The following is a 25,792-nucleotide window of genomic DNA, read 5'->3' as shown; positions in this document are numbered from 1 at the left end:
GGGGGGAATGGTTTTGAGCTGAGACAAAAGAGGTTTAGCTTGGATATTAGGAGGAAGTTTTTCACTCAGAGGGTGGTGATGCACTGGAACAGGTTGCCCAAGGAAGCTGTGGATGCCCCATCCTTGGAGGCATTCAAGGCCAGGCTGGATGTGGCTCTGGGCAGCCTGGGCTGCTGATTGGCGACCTGCACAGAGCAGGGGGTTGGAACTGGATGAGCACTGTGCTCTTTTTCAACCCAGATCATTCTTTGGTTCTGTGATTGACGTGATTCTAAGTGCCTGTTATCAAACACCGTTTAGACCTAAGTTAGATATTTAAGCTTCCTTTAGAAGTTTTGGCAAACCTCAAGATTCACCCTTTGCGAATCCTGGCTTCTGACCTGCCCAAGTCCATTTCAGTCTTGAAATTAGTTCCATTAAGGTAAATCAGCCTGCATTTTGTTGACCTCTTGGAAATATTATTTTTGTATTTGTGTTACTGTTTGTGACTCTCAAAAGGGAAACATCCCCAGGTGGGTTCCTGGGAGATACTGGTGGAAGGAGCAGCACAGCTGTCTGTGGTTCAGCTCAGAGTGTCGTTGTGCTGCTGGATGGCCACCCTTGCTCTGTGCACCAAGCACTGGCCATGATGCAAACTGACCAGTATCCATAGGATATTGGCTTTAAGAAAAGTGGGAGAGGTGCTGGGAACATGGAACCAGCCCTGCCCTTGCCCCATACCCAGGAGCAGAGGTTTGGAAGTATGGAAGTGTTGCTGTTGGCAGGAGTTGCTCACGGAGTTGCAATTTCCTTCCAGATAATTGGTTTGTTACTCCCTTGATGTTGTAAACACGGCTCTAAAATTCAGGTGTAACTCTCATCAAACTTCTACTGAATGTGACCAGTGCGATGGCACTTGGCCACCATTTCAGATTTTAAGAGAAGCTTTCCAAGAGATAAATAACATTGTCAAGACTGTTCTGATGATCGGGTGCCTAAGAGTGATGCATTATAAATCATCTGAGAATCTCAGCCTACACCAGTCATTCTCTTCCTGCTTTCAAGCATCTCTACAAATAATTGCACTGCATTGGGGCTCTCTGTGGGTTTCACCTTGCAGCCATGAGGTCTGTGTGTCGCTTCTAACGGGATGCTATGATGCTGAGTGGGATGAGAGCAGGAATGCAGCCCTGGGGGGCCTTGGGGTTCCTTTCTTGGCACAGGAGCAGAACCCCATCTGTTATCCCAACATCACACAGTGTTCAGGCAAATAAAGAGCCATCAGTGCGCCGTGAGTCCCTCCTGCAAACCACTGTGTGATACGGCAGGCTGATAAAGAAGGCAGCTTGAGTTGCAGCATTGTTTTAGCTTCCGTGCTTTGTAAGGGTGAGATAGCCTGAGCTCTTCTTCCATTGCAATGTAGACACGAGGCAGTGATTCACTGAAGCACTGTTGCTTTTATAGCTTAGCTCTAAAGTATGCATGTAGGAAACCATTGTGCAGCAAATACTGCGTAATATGACTGCTCCCTCTGTGAGGAAAACGTTGCTCCTTTCCAAAGAGCTATCAACAGTTGGCTTTTGCCACGTTTCTGTTATTGTGCTTTCCAGCTCTTCGGGTTGGATACGGCCGGCTGTGGATAAGCACGAGGAGCTCCTTCTGCCCCATACAGGGTGACAGATGCACGCTGTAAACACTATCCTTCCAACCCACAGTGGGTTTGTTAAGGGGCATGGAGGAGTTCACATCAGGAAGTCCGAAGTGGAGTCTTTGAGCAACTCCTGAAATCAAAATTGCAGAGAAGAGCCCGCTCCTCTCTGTGCTATACTAAGGGCAGTTTAAATTAGAGCAAGCTAGTCTTTCAATGCTGAAAAAACTGATAGATGCCATTAATGGCTGCATTTATACTCAAAGGTTAAAATTCGATGTGTGGACGCTATGTTGGCATGCAGAACATGACTGGTTATATGCCAGAGGTTTTAATGACCGATCAGTAATATAAATTGCTGCGTCACTGAGCAGGAATAGGCTCAGCACGTCATTTGATCTGGAAACTTTGCTTGCCAAGCAGCAGGTAATAAATTTTAAAGTGATTGCCCTCTGTATTCAAAGTCATGCTACTTGAGGCTGAACTTTACAAACCATAATCTTTTTAGCAACTGTATACGCTGTAGGTTAGGGAGGGCAGAAAAGCTTACAGGAGCCAGCCAGCACATCGAGGGGTTGGTTTTGGTGCATGCCCCATGTGGGGCTGGTGAAGCAGGCTCTGTAGCATGGGTTTGGTAGTGCCTATATGTGGTGTTACATGGCACCACCAAACATCACACTCCCAGGGCTCTGCAACCCCTGCAGGCAGTGGCTTGGTCCGAAGCCATCCTGAAAACCACGCAGAGCAGTGTGGAGATGGGCTGTCGCTGGTGACCTTGACAATTCTGCATGAGTCATTGTTGGCCTGATGGGAAACCTTGGGGCTGGACCATGGCGGCCTGTGTGTGTGCCAAGGCTCAAAGGGTGACATGAAAACTTAGCCCAGCAGAACACGATGACCCAGGTTAAACAGGTTTATCATCACCTCTGTGAGCTGTAAACACACGCGTCTCAGTTACACATCAGAAATGGGCTCTATGGTCAGAGGAGCCCGCACTCACTGAAATTAATAGCTTCCTGTTGTTGGGCAGCACTCAAATAGCGCTGCCTGTGGCAGAAGAAACATTCCTCCAATACAGTTGCTATAATTAGCAACTCTTTCTAACTAATGACATCTCCCAATAAAGGTTTTGGAGCGTCGTCCTCTCGTCCTTAGCAGCAGGTTGTTTGGCCAACTCGGTGGAAGACCTTCAGACTTTGCCAAAAGAAAAAAAAAAAATGCCCTTTTTTGGTAGACGTTGGGGTGGATGGCTTCAGGGGTGGTTCAGACGTTTCTCAGGGAGAGGCTGAATAAATAAGGACTCCTTTGGCACAGATGTACCAAACAGACCTGTTTTGTTCAGAGATGCAGCTCTTATTGCAGGGTGCAGCTCCAGTTTGCAAACAGCCAACTGACGGTTGTTGGTTTTGTGGATCATCCAGAGCTTGGGAAGTTTTCTGAAATGGATGAGTAAGGACTCCTGGGTTTTTTTTTTCCACGTGGGGAGATGTTTCTCAGGTGAACGGCTTGGATGTGGAACCCCATTTTTCTCCCATTTTTCTGTGCACTAGGAGGAGCTGGACTTGGCAATCCTTATGCAACCCTTCCAACTTGGGATACTCTATGATTCCAATTTGATGTAAATTTTCTGCCCGGTTACTGCTGTAAAACAGTCTCCATCTCTTATGGTGGAAAAATTAAGCCCTTCTTTCAGCTGCAATGTAAAAGGTATTAAAAGACAAAGTCACTCCTGCTTGTAAACACAGGGATGGCCGCACTGCCTGCGGCCCGGCCGGCTCTGGGCTGAGAGGTTCTTTCTGGGTGTTCACTTTCCTTGGCCTCTGTCCTACAGCAATAGGAAAAGCAGCAACTGTTCTGGCTCATCTTCATAGCAGCGTAAGCCCAGCACCATGCCGGAGGGAGAGTGTGGAAAATTACTTACTGTGCTCTTCTAATGTAGAGGAAAAACCAAATGTATCAGGAGAAAACCAATTACCACCAAGCAGTGCATCCACAAATGGGGCTCCGGTAGCTCATTGCTGGCTTTGGCGGTAATGGGGTTGGGGTTGGCTGGTGTGCCACGCACTTTTAGAAGGTATCAGAGGTGATTTGTCTAGTATTTCCTAAAAGCAAGAGGCTTCATCCCGTCTCTCCTCCTCCTCTCTACCATCACTCCCTTCTCCCACCCACAGCAGACATTTCCGCTGCGATGACTGGGGTACAAACAGCAGAAAGGAGTTAATAAAACCAATGTGTAACTGAAAATTGAAAAGCTATAAATCTCCCTTTATTTTTTTTCTTTTCCTGGGATGTTGGTAGCATTTTGATTTAATAGTTGGACAAACACAAGGGTCTATTTTATTCAGAGTTTACAGGCCTCAGGGCTGTTATTCCTCCAAATTTAATAGCATTGAAATTGCAGGGTTTGCGATAATTTGCCTATCACTTTCTGCTCTCCCATTGATGTTTATTGTCAGCGGGATGGAATCTCAATCCGATTCACTTAGATAACATGTCTGTTAAACATTTAGATAATTGTGCCATCATTAACTTGTCACATTATTTTAGAGATTCAAAACAGTAACGTGGTAAGCAGAGGTACAAAGGGAAAAAAAAATCCAGCATGCAAGAGCAGAGTATGGGGTGAAGAGGAGCTGGGAGGGGACAGCACTGCCCTGGGATGCTCCCACCAGAGGGATGCTCCTGTCCCAGGGAACTGGGAGGAGACAGAAATGGGGAGTTCAGCCCCCAGACCCACCAGCAGCTCCACTCCTCTCCCCAACCCAAAGCGTGCAGCATCTCCCAGCGTGCTTGCGACTTTCTATTACTGTTTCACAGTACTCTGGAGGGTTTTAACAGAGCTGCTTGATTGGGCTTATGGGGAAAATACCATCAGATAGCATTTTTCTCCATAGATAGAGATAACGTACGGTAGTATTAAGTATGTTTACATGTAATTATCCCTCCTGTACTCGGTTGTGTGAACCCAAGTGGAAGAATAGAGGATGCAGGAGGCGTGGATGTGGGGGCAGGTGGGTGAGTGACCCCAGTGAGCTCCGTGCTCTGGGCATTCTGCAGCACCACAGAGATCAGTAGGAGTGCATTGGGGAGCTCCTGTTGGACCATGCAGGGTCGGTGCAGGAGGAGGGCTGCATTACCAGCCCCTTCCCCATGTCCTCTGTTCCCAGCCAGAGCTGTTCAGATTGGGGCTGTCCCATTTCTTTGTTTCATTACTGGTGTTGCGTTGGCTACTAGCAAACAAACAAAACAGTTACACTTAAAATCATGCTGCAGGCTTTGGTGGATGATGCCTGGCTGAGCGAAGCTTTGACATATCTACCCTGTAATAGCTCCAATTTCAGATGCAAGTACAGGCAAGGGAACAATCAGCATTTTGGTTTTTCATTAGGAAGTGAAAACGTTCCTGCGTGCTGGAGTCTGCAGAGCACTGGGCTGCTTCCTTCCTTCAGCATGGGGTGCTGGGGATGGGACATGGTGCTGCGATGGGGCTGTGGGGCAAGTGAGCTGCAAGCAAAGGGGACGTGGGCAGGAGCCATTGAGAACAGGGACAGGAACCTTTGGGAATGTGGGTAGGAGCTTTTGGGAATAGGTATAGGAGTCTTTGGGAATAGGGACAGGAGCCATTGGGAACATAGTTAGGAGCTTTTGGGAACAGGGACAGGAGTTTTTGGGAACAGGGACAGGAGCCTTTGGGAAAGTAGATAGGGGCCTTTGAGAAAATGGACTTTGGGAGCCTTTGGGAGCATGGATGGGAGCCTGCATGAGAGCCAGGCTGTTAGGGAGAGGAGAGGGGAAGGCGTTACCATTTGTCATAATTGAGCTCTCTGACCACACATAGGTCTTTACAGGTGGAAAACCATCCCCGCTGCCCAGGAGGTGATATCCCCCAGCCTGCTGCTAGAGGCTGAGCATTGCCTCCCTGCACCCCAGCTGCGATCCCAATAACGAGTGAGACAAGAGAGGGTGGAGGAGAGGCCGAGCGGCAAAGTTGGAGAGTGCACAAATTGTGGATTTTTCCACAGTGTAACAAAGTTTTGCTCCTCATGTGCCAGCAAAGAATGTTTCAGGCGTCGCTGCCAAGTCTTGCGATATTTTGGCAGCTCTTGGAGTGCTTCACGGACCTGGAGTCCTATGAACACATCTGAAAGGATTGCAGAGAGAAAAACTGTAAATACGCAAGAAAACATCGCCTCCAAAGCTGTTTTATTACACGGCTGTGATTTTTCTGTTGGAGGTTGGAGCGTTCGGGGATGGCAGTGCTGAGGAGACTTCATGCATGGGGCTGGGCTACTGGTGCAGGCTTTGGTCCAGGTGTGAGCATCACACGACCCCACCTGAGGAACAGATGGGAGCAGAGATGTGGGTGCTTGGTTCTGGAGGAGAACTGCAAACCCTGAGCATGCCAAATAAGTCTAGTTTCCCTCAAAACGCTGCTTTCCTTGCCGAGGTTTTAGCTGCCACGTGTGGAGGGTGTGAAGATGCTTTTGGCATCTGATGTGCCCAGGAGATGAAATGGGAGTGATTGCAGGCAGAGAAACCATCTTCTGACACGAGGTTTGCTGCTTCAATAGCGTGGGCACCTATGGAAGTGCAGTGGCAATCCTGAAGGTGCTTTTATGAAGGTTTTCAGGGAACGTGCAGATGTGGCACTGAGGGGTGTGATCTGGTGGTCATGGTGGGGCTGGGTTGACAGTTGGACTTGCTGATCTTAGTGGTCTTTTCCAACCTTGATGATTCCGTGATTGTATGGCTGGAGGAGGAGGGGAAGATAAATGCATAGCTGTGTCTGGGTGGATGTTTTGCCCCCCATGCCACTGTTTTTTCCTACTGGTGTCAGTTTCCACTCTTCCTTCAAAGTCTGCATCAAAAACTCACAGTAACTTTTTCTGATGAGCTTTGGATCAGGTGGACATCCAACCTCTGAAATGTTTGTTATGGAACTGAAAGCTGAGTTTTGGGCTGCGTGTTTGGACACCTTTTAGGTGATCTAACAGAAGGGAAGTTCTGCAGCACTTCAGTGCTGGTTGGAGATCCCAACCGTGCTCAATCCTGAGTGTTCCTTGAGGGGAGGGGTGTGTTAGCTCAAATGTTTGGGTGCGGCAAAATGGGATGGAGAAGATGACCCAGGAGAGGACAAAAAAGACAATTTGAAATCGGATGATCGAAAAACACTCAAAACGCAAACTCCTGAGTTTTGTAAATAAAAAAGATCAGTTTTGTTTCCAAACGGTTTCCAAACTAAAAATGGCAGTTGCGAGAGCATAAAGAGGCAAAGCATCTGTCTTAATCAGATCACGATGGGCTGATATCTCATTAACCCCGAGCTGCTTTTGGCAAGCAACCATGTCCGCAGAGCAGAGGCGCTGCCCTGGGGCTGGGAGCTGCCAGCAGCTGGAGCTCCTCTTGGTGCAGATATGGCAAATGTAGCATTTCAAAGTTGTGTCCCTTTTCAAAAGCTGCGGCCCAGGAGGGTCCCCCCTTTAACTTTCTGCACCTTCCCCTTGTGTGGGGATGAGCTGTGCATTGTCCCCTTTTTGCTTTCTGCTGAGCAGTGCGGGGCTGCAAGGGCCCTTCCCAAGTTTGTTTGTAAAAGGGACTGAAAACTGCAAACAGAGGGAAAGGTAAGCACCAGCATTCAGCTGAAAGCTTTTGCCTCTCCTGTGCTTCCCTGCTCCTGGCCCAGAGCTCTGTATGTGAAAGCTGACATCTTCCAAGGAACGGAGTTTCTTTGCTAACGTTTATTTCTACAAAAACAATGACTGTGACAGTGAAACTTCCCATCTTAATTTAGGAGCATAATTCACGATGACAGTTTAACAAATGGGCAGCTCTTGCAGATAAAAACGAGCACAGAGCAGTCACTCCTTCCATGGAGTCCAGAGGCAGCAGCACAGCCCCAGAAGCCCATGGCCATGAGCACAGAGCTGCCACTGGGGTGCCAAGGAGTGTCCCCATTCCCCACAGCCTGGCAGAGGAGCTGGAGAACAACGTCTCGCCAACTTACCTCCCCAAGATCCTGCTGCAACCCGACCCACAGGGTTTGCAGCCCAAACACTTTGCTGTGTGTCTTGGCTCCCTCCTAGCAATGCCATGCCCAGCATTCCTGCCATGCAAACAAGTCCCATGTCTCTCAGAGCTGACCCGGCCAGCATAGCATTTGATAAAAGCTGGAGATGTGCACTGTGTTGAATGCAGCAAAGCCAAAAGTTCCCCATGTGCTGGAGGCTGCCTCTGCCCCTGCTTCTTTGCAGAGCTCCAGAGCTGATGTTTGTAAGCACACAAAGAAACAGAGAAGTTTGTTTCTTGCTGTTGCCTTGGGGCAATGCTCAGCAGCAGCAGTGGGTCAGATGCTGCAGTTTGGAAGGGACTTTTCTCGCTGGATGTTGATAGGAGCTTGCTTTGGAGTTGTAGTATCTTGTGTTAGCTGAGTATGTCAGTGTGTAGAGCTGTGAAGTTGCAGTGTAGCCCTCTGACAGTGCTCATAAAGACCCATTTCCATGGCTCAATATAGAGAATTTTCAGCTGGATGGCCGTTTTGAGGAGACAGAGAAATTATAACACCCTGATCTCTCCAAAAGCTCTGTTAGGTTTTAATTGGTGCCATGCACCGATGTGTATAACAGGAGCTAAATGAAACTGGGGGCAGACATTGGCATGCATTGTAGTCCATCCTCACACCCTGCAAGTGGCTCTGCCCATGGAGGGTTAAAGGAAAGAGGCCTTTGTGCTGAGCACCGCACGCGCCCTGAAAGCCGCGTTGTGCGTTTTTAGCTTTGGAAAGGACATCAAAAGGCATTTGGAAAAAAGTAGTGGTTGGTTTGGGACGCAGCTCCTCTATTCCAAATATATCTCAGCAGCACCACGTGACAGTGCCAGGCTGCTGTTACCTGACTTGAACTTGGGATCCCTGTGCTGCTCCATCTCCGTGCAGCACACACAGCCTGTCCTTGTCGTGCTTCGCCATCCCCATCTCACCTGGAGTCTTGTGGTGCTGGATACATCCAGCCCCATTTTGGGCCGAGCATTTATCCCGTGCTTCAACATTTTGCATTCAGAATACCAGAATTCCCTAGTTGCGAGCTGTGGGTGCTGGGAGCTCTCACTGGAGGGGTGATGTAGGGGTGATGCGTTACCCCGAGCTCCTGCAGCATCTCTGGGTACTGCAGGTTTGCACCGTGCATTGGGAACCCATCCTCAGCTCCCAGCCCGAACCCGCGGAGCCGCTCGGATCCGCAGCACAGAGCCTCTTTGTCTGACAGTAATGTTCTGTGACAGTGCTTGAAATCTGAGTCTGAGCACACATTCCTGAAACCGGGAATCGCGCTGCCTTTCAAACCCGCTTCTTTTCTTAACCTTTAAATTAAAGGAAAACAAAAATTCCCTGCCCTTCCGAGAGAATTTATAGTCGGGAGATCGGATCGGACAGGAAGTGCGACGAGATTGGTGTTGCTGTGATCAGACACATTTGCCTAAAATCAACAAATAGAAAGGTAGCAGACCCATGTGCTCACGTTTAAAATGAGCGCCCAATGGTCTACATTTAATTTTCCTGTGCAAATACTGTTTAAACTGCAATGAGAAAAGCCCTCTTGCTAAGCTACAGAAAAATCTTTCTTGTCCTTTAATTCTAGATGAAGGGGATTAGTGTGAACATATTTAACCTCTGACCCTCAAACAAAAGCATTATCAAATTTAGTTGCCAAGTGGTTCCCCATTTAACTGAACCAGTTCAGTATCTCAGCAAATTTTTTTTTTCCTCTTTTCCTTTAAAGCTTTAAAATCTATTGTTGCCCTCGGAACGTTCAGAGAGTTCGCACTGCCCTGTTCAGGCTGGAGATGGTTGTCAGAGCTCTGATAAGGAAAACCAACTCTGTGCAGTTGGTGTCAAACTCACGAAAGGTTCAAAAACGAAAAACACAAACGAAACCGCCCCAAACAAACAGCACTTGCGGTGGCCTCTCTAGGTGAGGCCGTTTGCACCTTCGTTTTCCTGCACCCGCCCTGCTGCTGGCGATGCCCCAGCCCTGGGCTACGGTTTGCTCGCCGCAGCACCGGTGCCTGTGCTGCACTCCCCCAAAGCAGGAAACAAAAGAGCACTCTCTGCTCACTTAATCTCAGTTTCCCCCTGCGTGCAGCTGGGGCACCCACAGCCTGCACTGTGCCGCTGTGCGCCTCGAGGTGCGTTGTGCATCACCTCCTTTTGGGGTGAACATTTTGCACCACCTCCAATCCACGCATGGTTGAGCATTTTGCGTCGCCTCCATATGGGGTGAGCATTTTGTGTCTCCTCCAGTCGGGGTGGGCATTTTGCATCTCCAGATGGCACGAGCATTTTGTGTTGCCTCCATATTGGTTGAGCATTTTGCATCGCCTCCATATTGGTTGAGCATTTTGCATCCTCTCCATTTGGAGTGAGCATTTCACTTCACCTTTGTACCGGGTGAGCGTTTTGCATCCCTTCCATTTGGAATGAGCATTTTGCATCACCTCCATCTTAGCTGAGCATTTTACACTGCCTCTCTTTGGAGTAAGCATTTTGCATCAGTTCCATACAAGGTGACCATTTTGTGTCCCCCGTTGGTTGAGCATTTTGCATTGCCTCCATATTGGCTGAGCATTTTGTGTCCTCTCCATTTGGAGTGAGCATTCTGCATCACCTTCATGTGGGGTATTTTGCCTTGCCTCCATTTGGTATGAGCATTTTGTGTCCTCTCCATTTGCAGTGAGCATTTTGCATCAGTTTCATACGAGGTGAGCATTTTGCATCCCCTCCTTTTGGAGTGAGCATTTTGCGTTGCCTCCGTGTGGGACGAACATTTTGTAGCACCTCCATACAGGATGAGCACTGTGCATCCCATCCATTTGGGATGAACATTTTTCATCCCCTCCATACAGGGAGAGGCCGCAGTGCTGGTGCTGCCGGATGTGCCGGCGAGGAGCACTGTGGGGCTGCATCAGATAGTGATGAAATGTGTAAAACTAGGTGGCCAGGGTCTCCCGGCCCGAGGAAAATATTCCGGCTCCGTGGAGGAATGCAGAGAGGGGCCTCCCTTAAAAAGCTGGTGTCCATTTACAGTGCATCTCTCATAAACTCGGCCACTGGGGTAAGGGCAGGGGGACCAGCCCTCCTGGTATGTGATTGATTATCTGGTATTTATGCCATTGAGGACTTTTCAGCAGTTTAGGGTCAAAGGGTCATCTCATGTGTCTTGCTGCAAATCCGCTTCCTTTTGTACAGTGAGGGCTGGGTGAGCAGACACACAAAAACAGCTTTTTCTTTTCCTTGGGAAAAAGGGGAGGGGGGCGGGCTGGTGTCAATGAATTTTTTTTTTCAGTCTTTTCTGAATAGTGTCCTTTTTAATTCTAAAGAACTTTTAATTAAAAGTAGCAGGAAAGTTCATCTTGACAAGGTTTAACTTACCTTACCAGTTACTTTTGTGTCCTGGGATCCTTGTTCCTCCCCACTTAAAAAAATATAAAAACGTGAAGAAAGTGGAGATGTTTCTCTCCGTTATACTTTCACATCTTCATGAGTTGGCTGCGAGATCTTTTTCATCTCTTTTCTTTTTTTTTTTATTTTAAATAATGGAGCTTCTGGAATAAAAAGCGGATGTTAGGAAATGTTGCTTTGTGTCTCTCAGCAGCCCTCTGTACAGCATCCTAAGGACAATTTTACTTGCTGGTTTGGCAACCAGGGCTGCCCCGTGTTTCCTCGCTGCCCCTCACTGACAACCCAGACAAATGCAACTTGTACCATGGAAATGTATGGGGGATGCTCTGTGCCACTGGGTGGGATGGGAGTGCTGTCACTGAGTTAAGACACATTTCCAGCAGGAATGAGGGGAAAAAGAGTGAAAATTGTGGAAATACAGCTTCCAGCTGGAAAATGCTTGAGGTAGAGATTCTCCAGCCAGAAAGACACCAGGGGCCAGCATTTAACTGGTGAGGATTTCGTCTCCTCCTTGAGGCTCTTTGTGTAAGGATGGAGACCTCTGAGTGGTTTTGAACAAATTAATTGAACCATCATTCAGCAAGCAATGGGAAAAATGTGTTTTCGGCAGCCAATCAAGTTATTTTTTCAGCTGGTTCCATTTGAAATTCCTTTTGGGAAAGAGAAATGCAGGCAGCCTTAGTGGTGGCGATGAGTAAGCAGTGAGATGACAGCTTCCCCAGCGATGTGGTGGCAGAAAACACCACGACAGTGCTCCTTCAGTGGGGAAATGCCTGCTCCAAGGGTGATGCTGAGCACAGGTGGGTGTGCCTCCATCAAGTGAAACTTCTTTCCCTGGGAAATATGGGCCAGGAATTGGGCAGCCCAAGCTTGTGCCAGGGCAGAGTTTCCCTAGGCTTTGTCTACGGCTGTGCTTGCTATCTTTCATACCTGGTTTAAGGCTGAAATATCTTTGCTGTCTCTTGCCTGTGTCTAAATTCAGACCCGTTTGTCTCACTGAGCTTTCCCCATTCAGCTGCTGGGCCAGATGGGACTCTACAGCAGCATTTATTTCTCTAGTCAACATGCAAAGAGGTCTTTTGTAACTGCCTCAGTCCCGAATTTGCATTGTTTAGCATCAGAAGGACGGAAACATCACCATCTCGTGCCCTTCCATCCGGTCTCTGTGGAGCAGCTTATATTCCTCTTATCACAGTTCCTTTGGTGACTGTAAGCTAACTGGTACCACAGTGCCTAGTGAGTGCATTCAGTGCTGAAAAGTGGAGGTTGGCTCCTTTGATGCGCTCAGTTTTTGGCCACCTGAATGGCACGGATACAGACTTGATAAGAAGGGCCTTGGCACCAAGGCTTTGCGAAGACAAGGAGGCAGTGCTGAAGGCTCAGCGTTGGTAAATGTCTTCAAATCACTGTTTGACCTCAGACATAGAATTAGAATTGAACACACAGAGCACCGCTGGTGTGAGATCTCCCCAGTGTGCTCCCAGCCTCGCGCAGCAATAGGAGCTGGGAAATCTCGGCATAGAATCGCAGTAAAATGTAATTGTCCCGTAAAGAAGCCATTCTTATTTTCATTTCAAAACACAAGCTTTGTGCAATCCTGGATTTCCTGGGGAGGAAAACCTGTCCCGGCGGTGCCAGCGCTCCTGGTGGATGCGGTGCGCAGTCGGCAGGCTGCACCACTCTGTGGGCTTTGTGTCTTGACTTGGGGAGTGCATTGTGCCACAGTCCTCATCTGGAATGAGTTCCCCCCTCCCAGATACACGCACTGCAACCAACACTTTGGGTACGAACCCGCTCACTTCTGAGCAATTTTTCACCTCGAGTCCAGCTGCCGCCCTGATTGACATAAAGCCATTCTATAAATAAAGTCTTTCTCTCGTCTCATAAAGACTTTGTGGTTTAGTTTGCTTTCAAGGTCAAGATCAGACCTTTCTAAATAAACACATATCAAAGGATCATTAGCAAAGCAGCACTGTTAAATTGAGATATTAACTTCTGTCAACTGTGTGTTTCTTTTTTGTTCTGTAACTCATGACTGCAGTAGGTTTTTATTATTTTGGCCCTAGGCGGTAGCATCTGGCTTCTGTAGAGACTGTAAAAATTAAAAAGCAACACAAATCATTGCGAGAGAAAAGCAGTAAATTCAATGATAAGAATTTAAAATTAAAATGTTTCAGTGCTTTTATATTCCGCAAAACATGAAACGAATGAGTTCTGCGCCTGTTGCAATAAAGCTACCACTGCTAATAGTCACTTGATGTTTGCTTGGTTTTTTTTTTTTTTCCTGCTATGTAATAATTCTTGGTAGAGCGATGGCAGAAAAGTATAATAAAGAGGTAAACTGAGGAGGAGGATGAAGGCTGGCAGGGGAGAGAGGGGGGCTGGTGTAGGCCTTCCTGATGGGGAACGAAGGGCTGAGAAGTGGGGATTGTGCGGTCCCAAGGTGCCCCGGTGCTCAGCACAGACACGGGGTGATGCTGGACCCCATGGACATGGGGTGGGAGCCCTGGCACGCAGCGAGGCGCGGGGCCTTTTGTCTCCCCCAGCCCTGTGAACTTCGCCAGCCAAAAGAGAGGTGAGAAGCGGATCCGGTCATTTTGCCTCACTAAAGGAGAATGAGAGCAAGTGTGAAGATTAGGGACGGAGAGGTCGAGCGAGGAGGGTGTGACTAATGCGCCGGGTCATTCAGATATGGGACCACATTGTTCCCCTGTCCAGATGGCCCTCGGAATAAATCACCTCCGGCGGGCGCGAGCTTCCCGGGCAGCAGCGTTTGTTCGGCGCTCACCGGCTGCGAGAGCGGCACCGACAAAGACGTCACCGCGCGGCCGCTGCCCGCTTTGCTTTTTGTGCCGCCCCTCTGCTTTTGGGGAATCTTCTTCTTCCTCCTCTTTGGGCACTGTTTCCCTTCCAGGTTTCAGGCTCAGCCTGCGGTGCCCGTTTTGCCCAATCCCCATGGCTCCCTTCTGACTCAGGGATGTTCTGTGATGCCATGAAATTCACGTTGGTGCTTCACCTTTCTATTTACAGTATCCTTTCGTATGCACGTGCTCTTAAATATCTGAGCTTCTCCAGGTCTGATAAACCAGTGCTGGTTAAAAGAAGAGAGGATGTGTGCACGTGCTCTTGTAAAGCAGCATCCCCATCCTCCATGCCAGGGCATCCCTCTCTGCCACCCAACCTGCAGAGGAAGCGGGCGGCACAGGAGGCAGCTGCCTGTGCTGCTTTGTAAGAATGAATTTTTGCAGTCAGTTAAACATGGGAAGAAAGCTGTAGTATCTCTGAGTAAATAATAATAATCAAACAAATACCCCCTTGAGAGAGTTTGCCTTCCATAAAGATGTTAATTAGCATGAAAGCTCAGTTGTGGAGTCCAGAGGCAGCAGTTGAAACTGGGATGATTTGGTGATTCCAGCACAAAATGAGTGTCTCATTTCTTTTTCTGCATGGGTTTTCCCCTCTCTGTCTGTGGGGCAGCCAGGTGGACGTCTCTGGTTTCCATTTCCTGGATGGCAATGCTTTTGTTTCCTGCAGAAGGGCTGTGAGGAGGGCATGATGGGTTTGCCAAGTGCTGGTGCAGCATCGTACACAGTGCATGTATCTGTGTGTGCAGTGCATTCTGTATGTAGGAAGCGGTTTCCAGGACAGAGCTGTCATCGTGGGGCTTTTCTGTATGAGCTTTCTTTGGTGCTGCCAACTACTAATGCCGTTTTTCCTTTCATAATCAGGAAAAGGGTTACCAAAACTAGGTTAATCTCCTTACTCCAGAAGCTCATGTCTGACACTGGTGGGGCAAAGCACAATCGCAGCACGCCGCTGCCTTGGCCAGCAATGTCTGCCTCACCTTCCCCCCTTCTCCTCCTCCTCTTCCTCATCCCAACAGGATGTGCACTGCAGTGTCCCCTCCTCCAGCACATCCCTGGAGATCCCACTGCCTAAGAGGTCTGAAGTATGTGCCCAAGTCCCTCTGCTCTGATAGCTTTCAGTCCTGTCCCTTAATGCTGTTCTGAGCAGTGGTTGATCATCAGGGAAAATCATTGAATGTTAGAAAAAATTTCTTCTCAGAAAACAGCTGCCCAGGGAAGTGGGGGAGTCACCGTGCTGGAGGTGTTCAGGAAATGTGGAGATGTGGCACGTGGGGACATGTGTGCATGGTGGGGATGGGTTGGGGTTGGACTTGGTGATCTGGGAGATCTTTTCCAACCTTATTGTTTTCCAAACTTCTATGATTTTATGATCACTTGTCCACCTCACTTCTGCTAGAACATCTGCTCTTGGCCAACGTGAGTCAAAGCCCATTGGGGATGAAGGTTACCCATGGCACCCTGATACCAAGGCTGATAAAAACTCCCCCTGCTTCCGTGCAGTCAAACTCCAGCGTTCTCTGCATTGTCCAGCAGCCAGTGGCTGTGAAGAAGCCATTGACACAGTGACAAAAAAATTCCAAACATCTCTGAAATCTAATCTAGCAAGAGCCAACAATCCCTGGACTCTTGTTTGGCGTACCAAGAATTTTTGGAGCCTTCCACTTCACTCTTAGCGATTGCAACAACAATTTTGTTGCATGCCTCTATTGCATGCACATAGTTTAAGACATTCAGTATGAAGAGTAAGTGAAGACTGTTTTGTTGGAGGCACTGACCAGCTGGGATTTGTGTGCATGCGGGGTGTATGTGTGCACGTGGATGTATATAAATGCATCTTTTAGTTGCGTAGCTCACAGCTAATGCTGATGTCATTGTGCTGATGTTGTTCAGTGTGGGATGTTTTGGGGCTGGCTGTGGGGATGCTCTGCAATGTGGGAATGTTTTGGGGCTGGCTGTGGGAATGCTGGAGGTGTTACCATGAAGGCAGCAGGCAACGCCTTGCCCTGCTGGTAGCCTACACTGTGCGTTTGCACCCACTGTTGTGCCAGAGCCTTTGATAAAAGATTTATAATGATATTAATTATTATGGTGATGGACAGACAGAACAGCCAGCCACCAGAAGCAACAAAAATGCAATGGGTGTTTCATAGGGCGTAGCAGGAATATTCTGCAGTCCTGGTGCCTTCTCCAGGTGCTCATAAGTGCCCAAGTTTCATTGGCACCAAACCCTGGGGCACCTTCCTGCACCCGGGTCCCAGTGCTGGGGCTGCAAGAGCTGGAGGCGAGGGCCGGGACGGAGCAGCCACATCTCTTGCACACGCACACACACGCAGAGGGGAAAACTTGAAGTCAAACGTCTCAAAGTCAGATCCCTTTTTAGTATGAATTTGCTGTATCTCATTCTGAGCACTAATTCCAATTTAATTGCAAGTGGCCTGAAGCCTCTTCAATAGGAGTAACAAATGGTTTGATTTTGTAAACTTCATCAGACTGCATTTTAAATGCGACACACTAGCCCGGCTCGAATGCCAATGAAGCACTGAAGTAGCTCTCTGTTTACTAATTATCCGTTTTTACTTCAAGCCACGCTGGCTGGCTTGTCTGATTAAATCGGATTTGTGGGATAGAGAACAGCTAGCAGAGTTTTCTCTATAGTAAACGAGATTGAAACTATGGACCGCCTGGCTGCACACTGTAAATTATATTTCCTTTTAAAGGGGACGTGTCTCTTTTATTTCTTCGGCGAACCTCCTGCATGTTAAACTTTGTGGTACGGAAATGCACCGGGCGCCTTTTAAAAATAAGAGGAAAAGCAAACCTGTGTTCCTTGCCATATGCCTACGTGTCTCGGAGCGAATTTCGTTTTAATTCCTTCTAGTGTGGAGTCAGAGCATGGAAGAAGTGTTGTGTTCAGTGCTGTGGTGATTTTAGCATTCCTCACCTGAAGTTTGAAAAGGGGAGTCCCTGAGTGATGGGAAATGCATCTCCCTTGCCTTTAAAGACACGGGGAAAAGCACTTTTGGGGGGAGCCTGGAAAGCAAAGCGTAGAGATCCACACGCACAGCTGCGCTCTCAGGGCTTTTCCTCCCTTAAGCAAGCATCAATCCTGCAAAAATCACATCTCCCATCACCTGTTATTTAAACCTGCCTCGCACAGAGCGGGCGGCGCTCTCTTCCAAATAGTTAATGCTGCATCCAGGATCTCATCTACATGGCAGCCTGTCGCTCCTGCCTTGGAAACCCGCAGCACTGCTACACGCGGTATTAATTGTTTACTGCTGCAGGCTGGAGGCAAACAGCACATCGGCTCTGAGAGGAGAAAAAAGAGAAGATGGGAGAAGGTGGCTATTGAATGCGGCGTAATAGGGCTGTGCTTAAACCTCCACTGTTGCTAAGACTTTAATTCCACAAGCTTGACCTATTCTGCCCTCTCTCTTGGTATCTATCTTTGTGCCTAGAGCTTTTTATATTTTAATTTGCTTTTGAATGTCCTACAAAATTAATGGTATACTTTTTGCCATTGTGCAGTGTACAGTACAGGGAAGGCCCCGTGGTGTTCGCTGATAGCCGCGTTTCCCTGGAAATGAATGGTCACCGCACTTTCTGTTCCATATTCGCCCCTTTTAATTGTTGACAGTAAAAAGCGTTTAAATGCTGCTTAATTTGTAATCATCTTCCCGAAAAAAAGGAGAGAAACCATTAAAACGTCAGCGAAATGAATAAATCCGTCTTCCTCTTTTTGTGCCTACGTGGCGGCGGCGGCGGTGTTTATTTATCCGGGGTGATTTTTCTTTCAATGGCCACGCATTGAAACGTCCCCACGGTTCCAAAGCCAACGGGGTGCCGCCGTGGGGAGGTGGGGCTTTTCCAGCATCACCCCTTTTTCTCCTGCCAGCAGGTCCTGTGCCTTGCCAGCTGTGCTTTTGGAGGTGGGTATGGTTGAGTGGTGGGCTCCGCTTGCGCATCCCGCTTGGAGGTGCCTGGAGCAGTGGGACGGTGCCCACCTGCTGTGTGATGGTGCAGCGCGTGGTGGCTGCGGAGCTGCACTGCTGTGTCACCAGGCTGCAAACCCCACGTCTCCCCATCCCAGCACAGTTGGGCACGCAATGGGATGCGGGCTGCAGCTTGTCCCCTGCCACTCATCCCCATCCCTGTCACCTTGTCCTTGGCCACCTATCCTCATCCACGTCACCTTATCCTTGGCCACCCATCCCCATCCAACCATCCCCAGCCCTGCAGCCACATCCCACTGGATAGCGGGGCTCCCCACACAAGGCAGCTCCTCTCCAGCACGGCGGCCCAACATATCCCAATTTTTCAAGCGGGGGCCAATTAGTTTCACAAATGAGGGCCCTATGGTGCCAGGGAGGATTTGTTCCGGGCCTGCGCACTGGCCCGGCCGCATTGTCCTGCCCCCACCCCCGCAGGAGCCCATTGTCCCCGGCCCCAGCAGGGCTGCTCCCGGCGGATTGATGGGGGCTGGCGTCCCGCCGGCCGGGGCCCCCGCGGCACAGCTGGCTGCGGCACAGGGGCTCGGCCCCGCCGACCTCTGACCCGTCCTGCTGTCACCGTGAGAGCGCGGCCGGGCTGCATACCGTGCAGGATTTGCTCCGCACCACCCGCTCGGATGGGCTTTGTGTCTCCAGGGCTCTTGGGAGAGTTTTGTCTGCAGCTGTGAGCAAGCGCGCGTCCCCCGGATAAATCCACGGGGAGGGAGGCAGCAGCATCGCCACCGGGGCCACCTCGCTGCTGTGTGGTTTTATTTCTGTTTTGCTCATTTATTTTCATATTCTCAGCCTCACTCGCTCGCACGGTGCACAGCTCACCAAGGGGACGGCCGGCACCGAGCCAACTCGCTGCACACAAGGGCATGTGGAACCTGCCCACGGAGGAGCACGGCCGGTGCTCGTGCACTCCTGCTCCTTGGGCTGTGCAGGATCTCTGCACTACTTTTGGTGCATTTTGCCACTAGCACGGAGCCTGGACCCATCCCCTGTGCTCAGCAGGGTGATGCTGCAGCCAGGGATCCATCCACAGCACTGCGGGTGCCAGTGGCACACAGTGCCCAGAGCTCCTCCAGCACCCCTGTGTGCAGTGGCTTTGGTCCTCACCACCCCTCAGGTTAATTTTGGCACTGCAAAGAGCAGCCCTCCCTTTCCCTACTGTTTCTTACAGGTGTTTGTTGGTTACCTTGAACATCTTGCTGCCGCTAATGAATTGCTAATACAATTTTCTAGATAATTTTATTTCCATAGTCCTCACATTTTAATGTCTCCAAAAAAGCTAGCATTTATTTGCTTAATCTCCCAGCGTAATACAATTTGCACTGACTCATAGGTTCTGAACAATCAGCTATGCATAAACTAAAACAAACTGTTTAATAACACAAAGGTCTTATATTTTTATTGACTGTGTGTAAGTATCTCTATTTTTGTGCTGGTGTTTCTTTTTTATGTACTCTTCTGTTGATGCAGCCAATTTTATAATTGTGCATGTGGCTCATAGGATTAAGCTTCTGGTGGTATTACCACTGAGGGTCACAAACAGTGCTGAGGGTGTGCACGTGGTCCTCCTGTGTTCAGCCCACTGCTACCCAGAGCAGCTTTGCATGGTGCTCAGGCATCCAACTGTCATTTCTTTGGGTCCTGTTTCCACCTGGCATCAGGGGCTGTGTCTCACACAGGTGCATGCAGCCCATCCCAACATGGGGAATTATCCAAGCAGGTGCTTCGCATTTGGGTTGGGGGCGTGGAGATGCAAGCCTACAAGGGATTTCCAGCTGCACCCAAGGCAATAAAATCCTTCTGCTCTCTTCTTGCACTTCTTCTCTATGCTGAAGGGTTGGAATTGCTGCAGTCCCAGTGCCAGCCCTGCTGCTGCCCCCTAGGAGTGAGGGCTGTGGGTCTGTGCCCTGTTCAGGAGTTCTTCCTGTCCAGGGATGCTGTGTGTGCAGCTGAGCACACAGGCAAACGGGGCAGGTGCGGAAAGCGGGCTGCTGTCTGTAACAAGAGAGCTGGAAACTGTGAGCGGTCACTGGGGCTCGCAGTCCCCTTCCTCACAACCACCCTTGGGAGACCCCCAGACACTTCCTCACTTTTCTGTCTCCTCTCCTGCAGGTACAGACATGGCTGTCTTCTGCCTGCTCTGCGGCAAGCGCTTCCAGACGCAGACTGCCCTGCAGCAGCACATGGAGGTGCACGCCGGGGTGCGCAGCTACATCTGCAGCGAGTGCAACCGCACCTTCCCCAGCCACACTGCCCTCAAGAGGCACCTGCGTTCCCACACAGGTACAGCCAAGGCCACTGAGAGCAGTCCTGTGCCGTGGGGTGGGAGGTCCTGATGCTGCCCATGGAGCCCCCATCTGGGTTCTGAACTCTGTGCAGGAGAGCTTGGGACTGGCAGCTTGGTGGCAGTCACCAGCTGATGCTGAGCCATGGGTGGAGCTGGAGGAGCATTCTTTGCTGGAGCTCTAGCTGCAAGGAGGGCTGGGACAAAGATGTTCCTTGCTAAAAGGCACTTTATCATCTTTTTAATCTTAAAAATATGGAGGCAACTGTTATCCATAACCGAGGTTGCTTGAGTTTAAAAAGAAGAACGAGAAAACAAAGGGGGTGGGGGGAAGTGCTGTGTGTAATAAGTTGATCCGGTATAATGTGACATGTGACCTTCTTAGGGGATGTGCGATCTTACCCCGCTTCATCGGCTTAAATGCAGTAGATGCACATAATCAGCTGGTGCTCGGCTCTAATGGGATTACAGTGACCTGGGCTACGTGTATATGGTATTTACATTGCACACCCACCGAGGTGCTTTTGGGTTAGAGGAGAGCTGGGGTATGAAACCACGGATTTGACCGTGTTACTCGGTGTCCTCAAACCACCTGCCTGATGTTGGCCCTGTCCTCCTGTGCTTTGCTCCTGCTGCGAGTCTCCGTTATGTGATTGTGGCTGTGGGACTGCAGTGTAGGGAACAGCAGCTCTTAGAACATAAGACTGCCTTGTATTGTCCCAGGGGTGGTTCAGGTGGGATGTTAGGAAAAATTTCTTCTCCCATAGAGTGCTTGGGCACAGATGCCTGTTGAGGTGGTGGGCTCACAATCCCTGCAGGTGTGCAAGAAACATGGAGATGTAGCACTGAGGAATATGGTGGGATGGGGCTGGGATCCGACCTCTCTGGCTGATCGTATGTAGGAAAGAGGTGTGAGTGCATCCCTTCCAAACCAGAAAGTGAAAGTTCCCTAGCAGGTTTAGTACCTGAGACTGGTGCGTTTGGGGAAAACCAAGCAACACTGTAGGACTTTTCACCTGCATTTTTTTTTTTGCTATGGAGAAATAGCCTTTCAAGCTCCTGGTGAGGGGTGGCCTCCCATGGTCCCTATGTGCCTCTGTCCCCAGGAAGGAGCTGCTTCTCCCCTCGCTCGTGGCAATGAGTTTGGATTCAGAGCCTTGCAGCACCCAACACGTGCAGCAATGTGGCGAGGCTGGGGAGCTGACCCTCACCCAGCTCAGTGATTAGCAGGATTGTGCCGCTCCACGCAGCGGAGAGCTGGCCTGTAATTTGCAGCCCAGCTATGAATCAGAGCAACTGAAATTGCTTTTTGCAGCGGTGGGGAGGCGGGGATGGTTTGCAGGTGGGTGGAGGGAATGCTCCTCTCCCATCTTTTCCCACACCAGTCGCAGGGCTGGCGCTCCAGCAGCAGTGTGATTGCTGGGGGGAGGCAGATGCAGATTGTTTGCATCTCTTTTCCTTCCTCTTTTTAACCAGCTTCCTGCATACACATGTGCTGGGTGCTTGGGGGCTGGGGCAGCATCATGAGAAGGTCTGCATCGCCAGTGCCTGTTTGTCCTGCATCCATGCTCCCAACCAGGAAACCCAGAATCGCACAGCGCTTATGATCCCATTAATGCTGAGTGGAGCAGCTATTCATAGCAAGTAATCCAGTGACCTGGGCTGTGGGTCACTCTGCATGGGTTCTGCCCCCAGCCCCTGATGGTTTATTAGCTCTTGGCTTTAAAAATAAACCAGGATCCTCGGAGCCTTATGAGTAGTTAGTTGTGCTTCGTGGTTATTCTCGGAGTGGGAGCGCAGTGCCGAGTCTGCAGAGAGCTCGTGATGTGGTGCCCAGCTCTGCCTGGCAGCATCCCAGAGCTGGGAGAGCACAGCAGGAATTGCAGGGTCCTTTATCACTGTGGAGAGCACAAAGGCTGCAGCCCTTGAACGTATCCCGGTCTTGTCAGCCCCCCTTTCTGCTAGGCAGGTAGGGGTAGTAGAAAAGAGGGGATGTTGGTGTTGTATTGGAGAGTGAGTAACACTGGGTCTTCTCTGCTGGTTGTTTGTAATCCAAACCCTTGCACTGATCCTCAGTGCCAATGGATCCACTGCTCTGCCTCCATGGCACAGAGCACCAGGTAGCAGTGCAGAAGAGGGTCACAGGTGCTGGAGGGGATCTAATTAGTCCCCTTTGTCCTGAATTTAATGTTAGGCTCATTAAAGGTTCTGCAAAGTTAATCAGCGTGCCACAAATTGGATTTTAATTTTTTTCCCCCTGGTTCTGCAATCAGAGCAGTGTTGCTGTGGGGACATGGGTCCCATTAGTGTCCCTGCATCAGCACTATGTGTGTGTAAGGAGGGTGTGGGTCTGGCCCTCGAGATGCCATATTTAAACTCATTTACCACATGATCAGGTTGATAATTAAATTCATGCGGATCCTGTCAAACCAGCTCCTGAGTTTAACACTTCACTTAAAGTACCAGGGTGCTATAAAGAAGCAGCAGGAGGAAAAAAATCACTATTCTCATGGGTGGCTGAGGCTGAACAAGAAAATCCTTCACCTGGCTCCCATCTGCAGGTGTTCTCTTAACTATTGAGCAAATGGGAGTGCTGAAAATGGGCAGCTGGCCGTCACATGATAGAGCAGTTTGGGTTGGAGGGGATCATCCAGTTCTATGGGTCCGTTTGGTTTTAGGTACGAGGAGTTCAATGGAAAATAGAGACAAAGCTGCAGTCTGCACAGTGCAATGTGGTTAAAGATGTGTTGGTTTGGGGGCTGTGTAATGGGAGGTGTTTGCACCCTGTGGGATCGTTGCTGGTTTGCAGCCGTTGGGAAACAATGCCGTGCACAGAGCAGCAGACCTCTCTGCAGGGCTGGGAAGAGAGCAGGCAGAGAGTAAAATATCATTGCAAAGAGGAAGTGAAAGCACAGGCATGTGAGTATATAACTAGAAGGACAATTTATGCCCAGGCACGAGTGCAGTTTGACATGGGGATAATGAAAAAACGTAGGTCATTGTGGATGACTTAAGCCTTCACAGCTGAAGAAAATGTATGAAATGCGAGGAACATTACACGCTTGGCAGCTCTGCACATCTGCAGTAGGACAAGTGAAATACAGTTGGCCATTCTTTACCATAAACTGTGGTTGTAGGATATGCAGCACAGAGAAATTGTAATTACAGTGACAAGACAAATCAGTAATATTTAAATATTCATGAACAAAGTCTTGGACGATCAATCTATCTTTATTGTCCTTGCCTTCACTGCCGTAATAAATAAGTAGCTGGAGCCCTCACCTTTCATTCAAATAATTCAGAGTTTGGTGCTGAGCCCAAGTTCATTTATCAGGGTGCTGAGCAGCACTGCGGTGTGGGACCGATGCAGGCAGAGGGCTCTGAGTGCACGGCCCTGAGCTTTGCCCCCGTGCCGCTCCCCACATGCCCACCATGGGGCTGACCCACACGTGCTTGCAGGTGACCACCCCTACGAATGCGAGTTCTGCGGCAGCTGCTTCCGAGACGAGAGCACGCTGAAGGGCCACAAGCGCATCCACACTGGGGAGAAACCCTACGAGTGCAACGGCTGCGGCAAGAAGTTCAGCCTGAAGCACCAGCTGGAGACCCACTACCGCGTGCACACGGGTAGGTGCCGGGCAGCGAGGCGGCCGCAGCGCCAGGGCTGGCTGCTGGGGAGAAGGAATCATTGAATGCATCAGCATGGAGCTATTGTAAATAGCGGATCAATAGTTAGATCACTTTTGCTGTTCATTACTTCATTATTCGCTGTGTCTGTGCACAGAGCGAGTATCGATATTGGGCGCGCTGGGCAGTTAATTACTGTGCTCAAGCGAGGCCCCGCAACCTCGTGTAGTGCTGAAAGCCCGTGCCATGCTGACCCTATCCCACTGACCCTATCCCACTGCCCTGTTTCCCACAGGTGAGAAGCCCTTTGAGTGCAAGCTGTGCCACCAGCGCTCCCGGGATTATTCGGCCATGATCAAACACCTTCGGACCCACAACGGTGCTTCCCCATACCAGTGCACCATCTGCCTGGAGTACTGCCCCAGCCTCTCCACCATGCAGAAGCACATGAAGGGCCACAAGCCGGAGGAGATCCCCACCGACTGGAGGATAGAGAAGACCTATCTCTACCTCTGCTACGTCTGAGGGACACGGAGGGGACGCGGGGCTGAGTCATGGAGGACTGGGCAAAAAAAAAAAAAAAAAAAAAGCATCGTCCATGGCCTTTTGTTTCCATTTTTTGTTTGTTGCTGGAAGGATCCCTCACTGGGGTTGAGGATGGGGAGGTGCAGGCATGTGGTGCTCACTGTGCTTGCAGCATGGGGTCCCATGCTGGGAACACTGGGGGGCTGCCCTTCCCACCCACGGCCCCTTCCCCTCCCCAGCCCCTTGGCACTCTACGGGGTGTGTGTCCACTTACCCCACTCCCTTTGCCACCGCCAACCAGCAGCCGCCATCCCACCCTGCAGAGGTGGCACCGGATCGATTGCGTACGAACAGCATAATTCGTGCCTCACCCCGACATCGTGCATGTGAGCAGCGATTTGGGAATGCTTTAATTTCATTTTCTCCCTCTATCCCCGTCGATGACCCCTTTGGAGGAGCTGTCGCAGACCCCTCTGGGCGAGGCAGTTACCCTTGGGCCCGGCCCCACGTTCAGCGGGAGTTCAGCACCCCGCAGGTGGGACAGCGCCCGGGGCTGCGCTCACCCGTCGAGCCCCCCCGGGGGTGCGGTGGGGTGCAGTGCGGTGCTGCCGGTGCTCCCACAGCTTTGGCAAAAATCTGGAGCAAAAACCTCTGGTTTGCAGGGGCTGCGTGAGGCCGCAATCCTCCTCCTGACCAAAGACCTTTCTATGCATTTCTTTTTCCTTTTCTTCTAATTCGGGAGGTGAAGACAAAGCCTTCAGCGGGAGGATGAAGCTGGGGGCTGCGTGCTGCTCCCTGTCCCCATAGGAGCTGCAGCTCCTGTCCCACAGTGCCCTGGGTGAGCTGTGGCGATGCTGGGCCAGGAGATTCTCTCTTTTCTTTGTGTTTTTGTGTGCTTGGAACGTGCCAATGCTTTTTTTTTTCTTTTTTTTTTGCCCAGCCCTCAACTCCCAGTGTCTGCGGTGGAGCGGACGGTAACAAATGGCTTTGCTCTGTTTTGGTTTGGGTGTTGTATTTTTGGTTGGTTTTTTTGTTTGTTTGTTTGTTTGCTTTCGGTTTGTTTTTAAAAGTTTTTGACTCTTTCTGTGTTTAGCACATTTTACTTGAAATTACCTCGTTTTTTTGTGACCTCATGAGCTTTTATTGATTTGGGGGAGGGGGGGGGGTTGGGGAGGGTGGTGTTGAAGTGATGGGGCCGGGTGAGGGCCGCTCTGGGGCAGGTGACGCAGAGATGCCAGGGAGGGGATCGCGTGCTGGGCCCCATTGGCCACCTCTCGTGCATTATCCTTTACCAAAATGGTATTTTTTGGAGCGGCCTGACGGAGCCTGGCTCGCCAGTTCGGAAAGCTACCTCTTGTGTTCGTTTTTGTTGTGTTCTGATTTTTTTTTTTTTTTTTTTTTTTTTTT

General features: G+C 49.9%; 1 protein-coding gene across 4 annotated transcripts in view; it reads left to right on the top strand.

Moving 5' to 3' along the window:
- The window catches only part of ZBTB16 (zinc finger and BTB domain containing 16), a 71,956-nt gene extending 46,420 nt beyond the window's left edge, over window positions 1-25,536 (top strand). For 3 of the 4 annotated variants that reach the window (XM_042831964.1, XM_042831962.1, XM_042831963.1), the window contains 3 exons: window positions 20,062-20,232; window positions 23,693-23,860; window positions 24,156-25,536. In XM_042831964.1, the coding sequence (XP_042687898.1) occupies window positions 20,062-20,232; window positions 23,693-23,860; window positions 24,156-24,385 (569 nt within the window). In that variant the 3' untranslated portion in view covers window positions 24,386-25,536. Of the gene's footprint in view, window positions 1-15,341; window positions 18,341-20,061; window positions 20,233-23,692; window positions 23,861-24,155 lie in introns of those variants that run through there. The other variant, XM_042831966.1, reaches the window with a different exon arrangement.
- The last annotated feature ends 256 nt before the right edge of the window (window positions 25,537-25,792 follow it).

Source organism: Centrocercus urophasianus, unplaced genomic scaffold, assembly GCF_019232065.1.
Source record: "Centrocercus urophasianus isolate 14NV4802_14NV808 unplaced genomic scaffold, USGS_Curo_1.0 seq_37, whole genome shotgun sequence".
Classification (NCBI taxonomy): Eukaryota; Metazoa; Chordata; class Aves; order Galliformes; family Phasianidae; genus Centrocercus; species Centrocercus urophasianus.
This window is presented reverse-complemented; position numbering and strand designations above follow the sequence as displayed.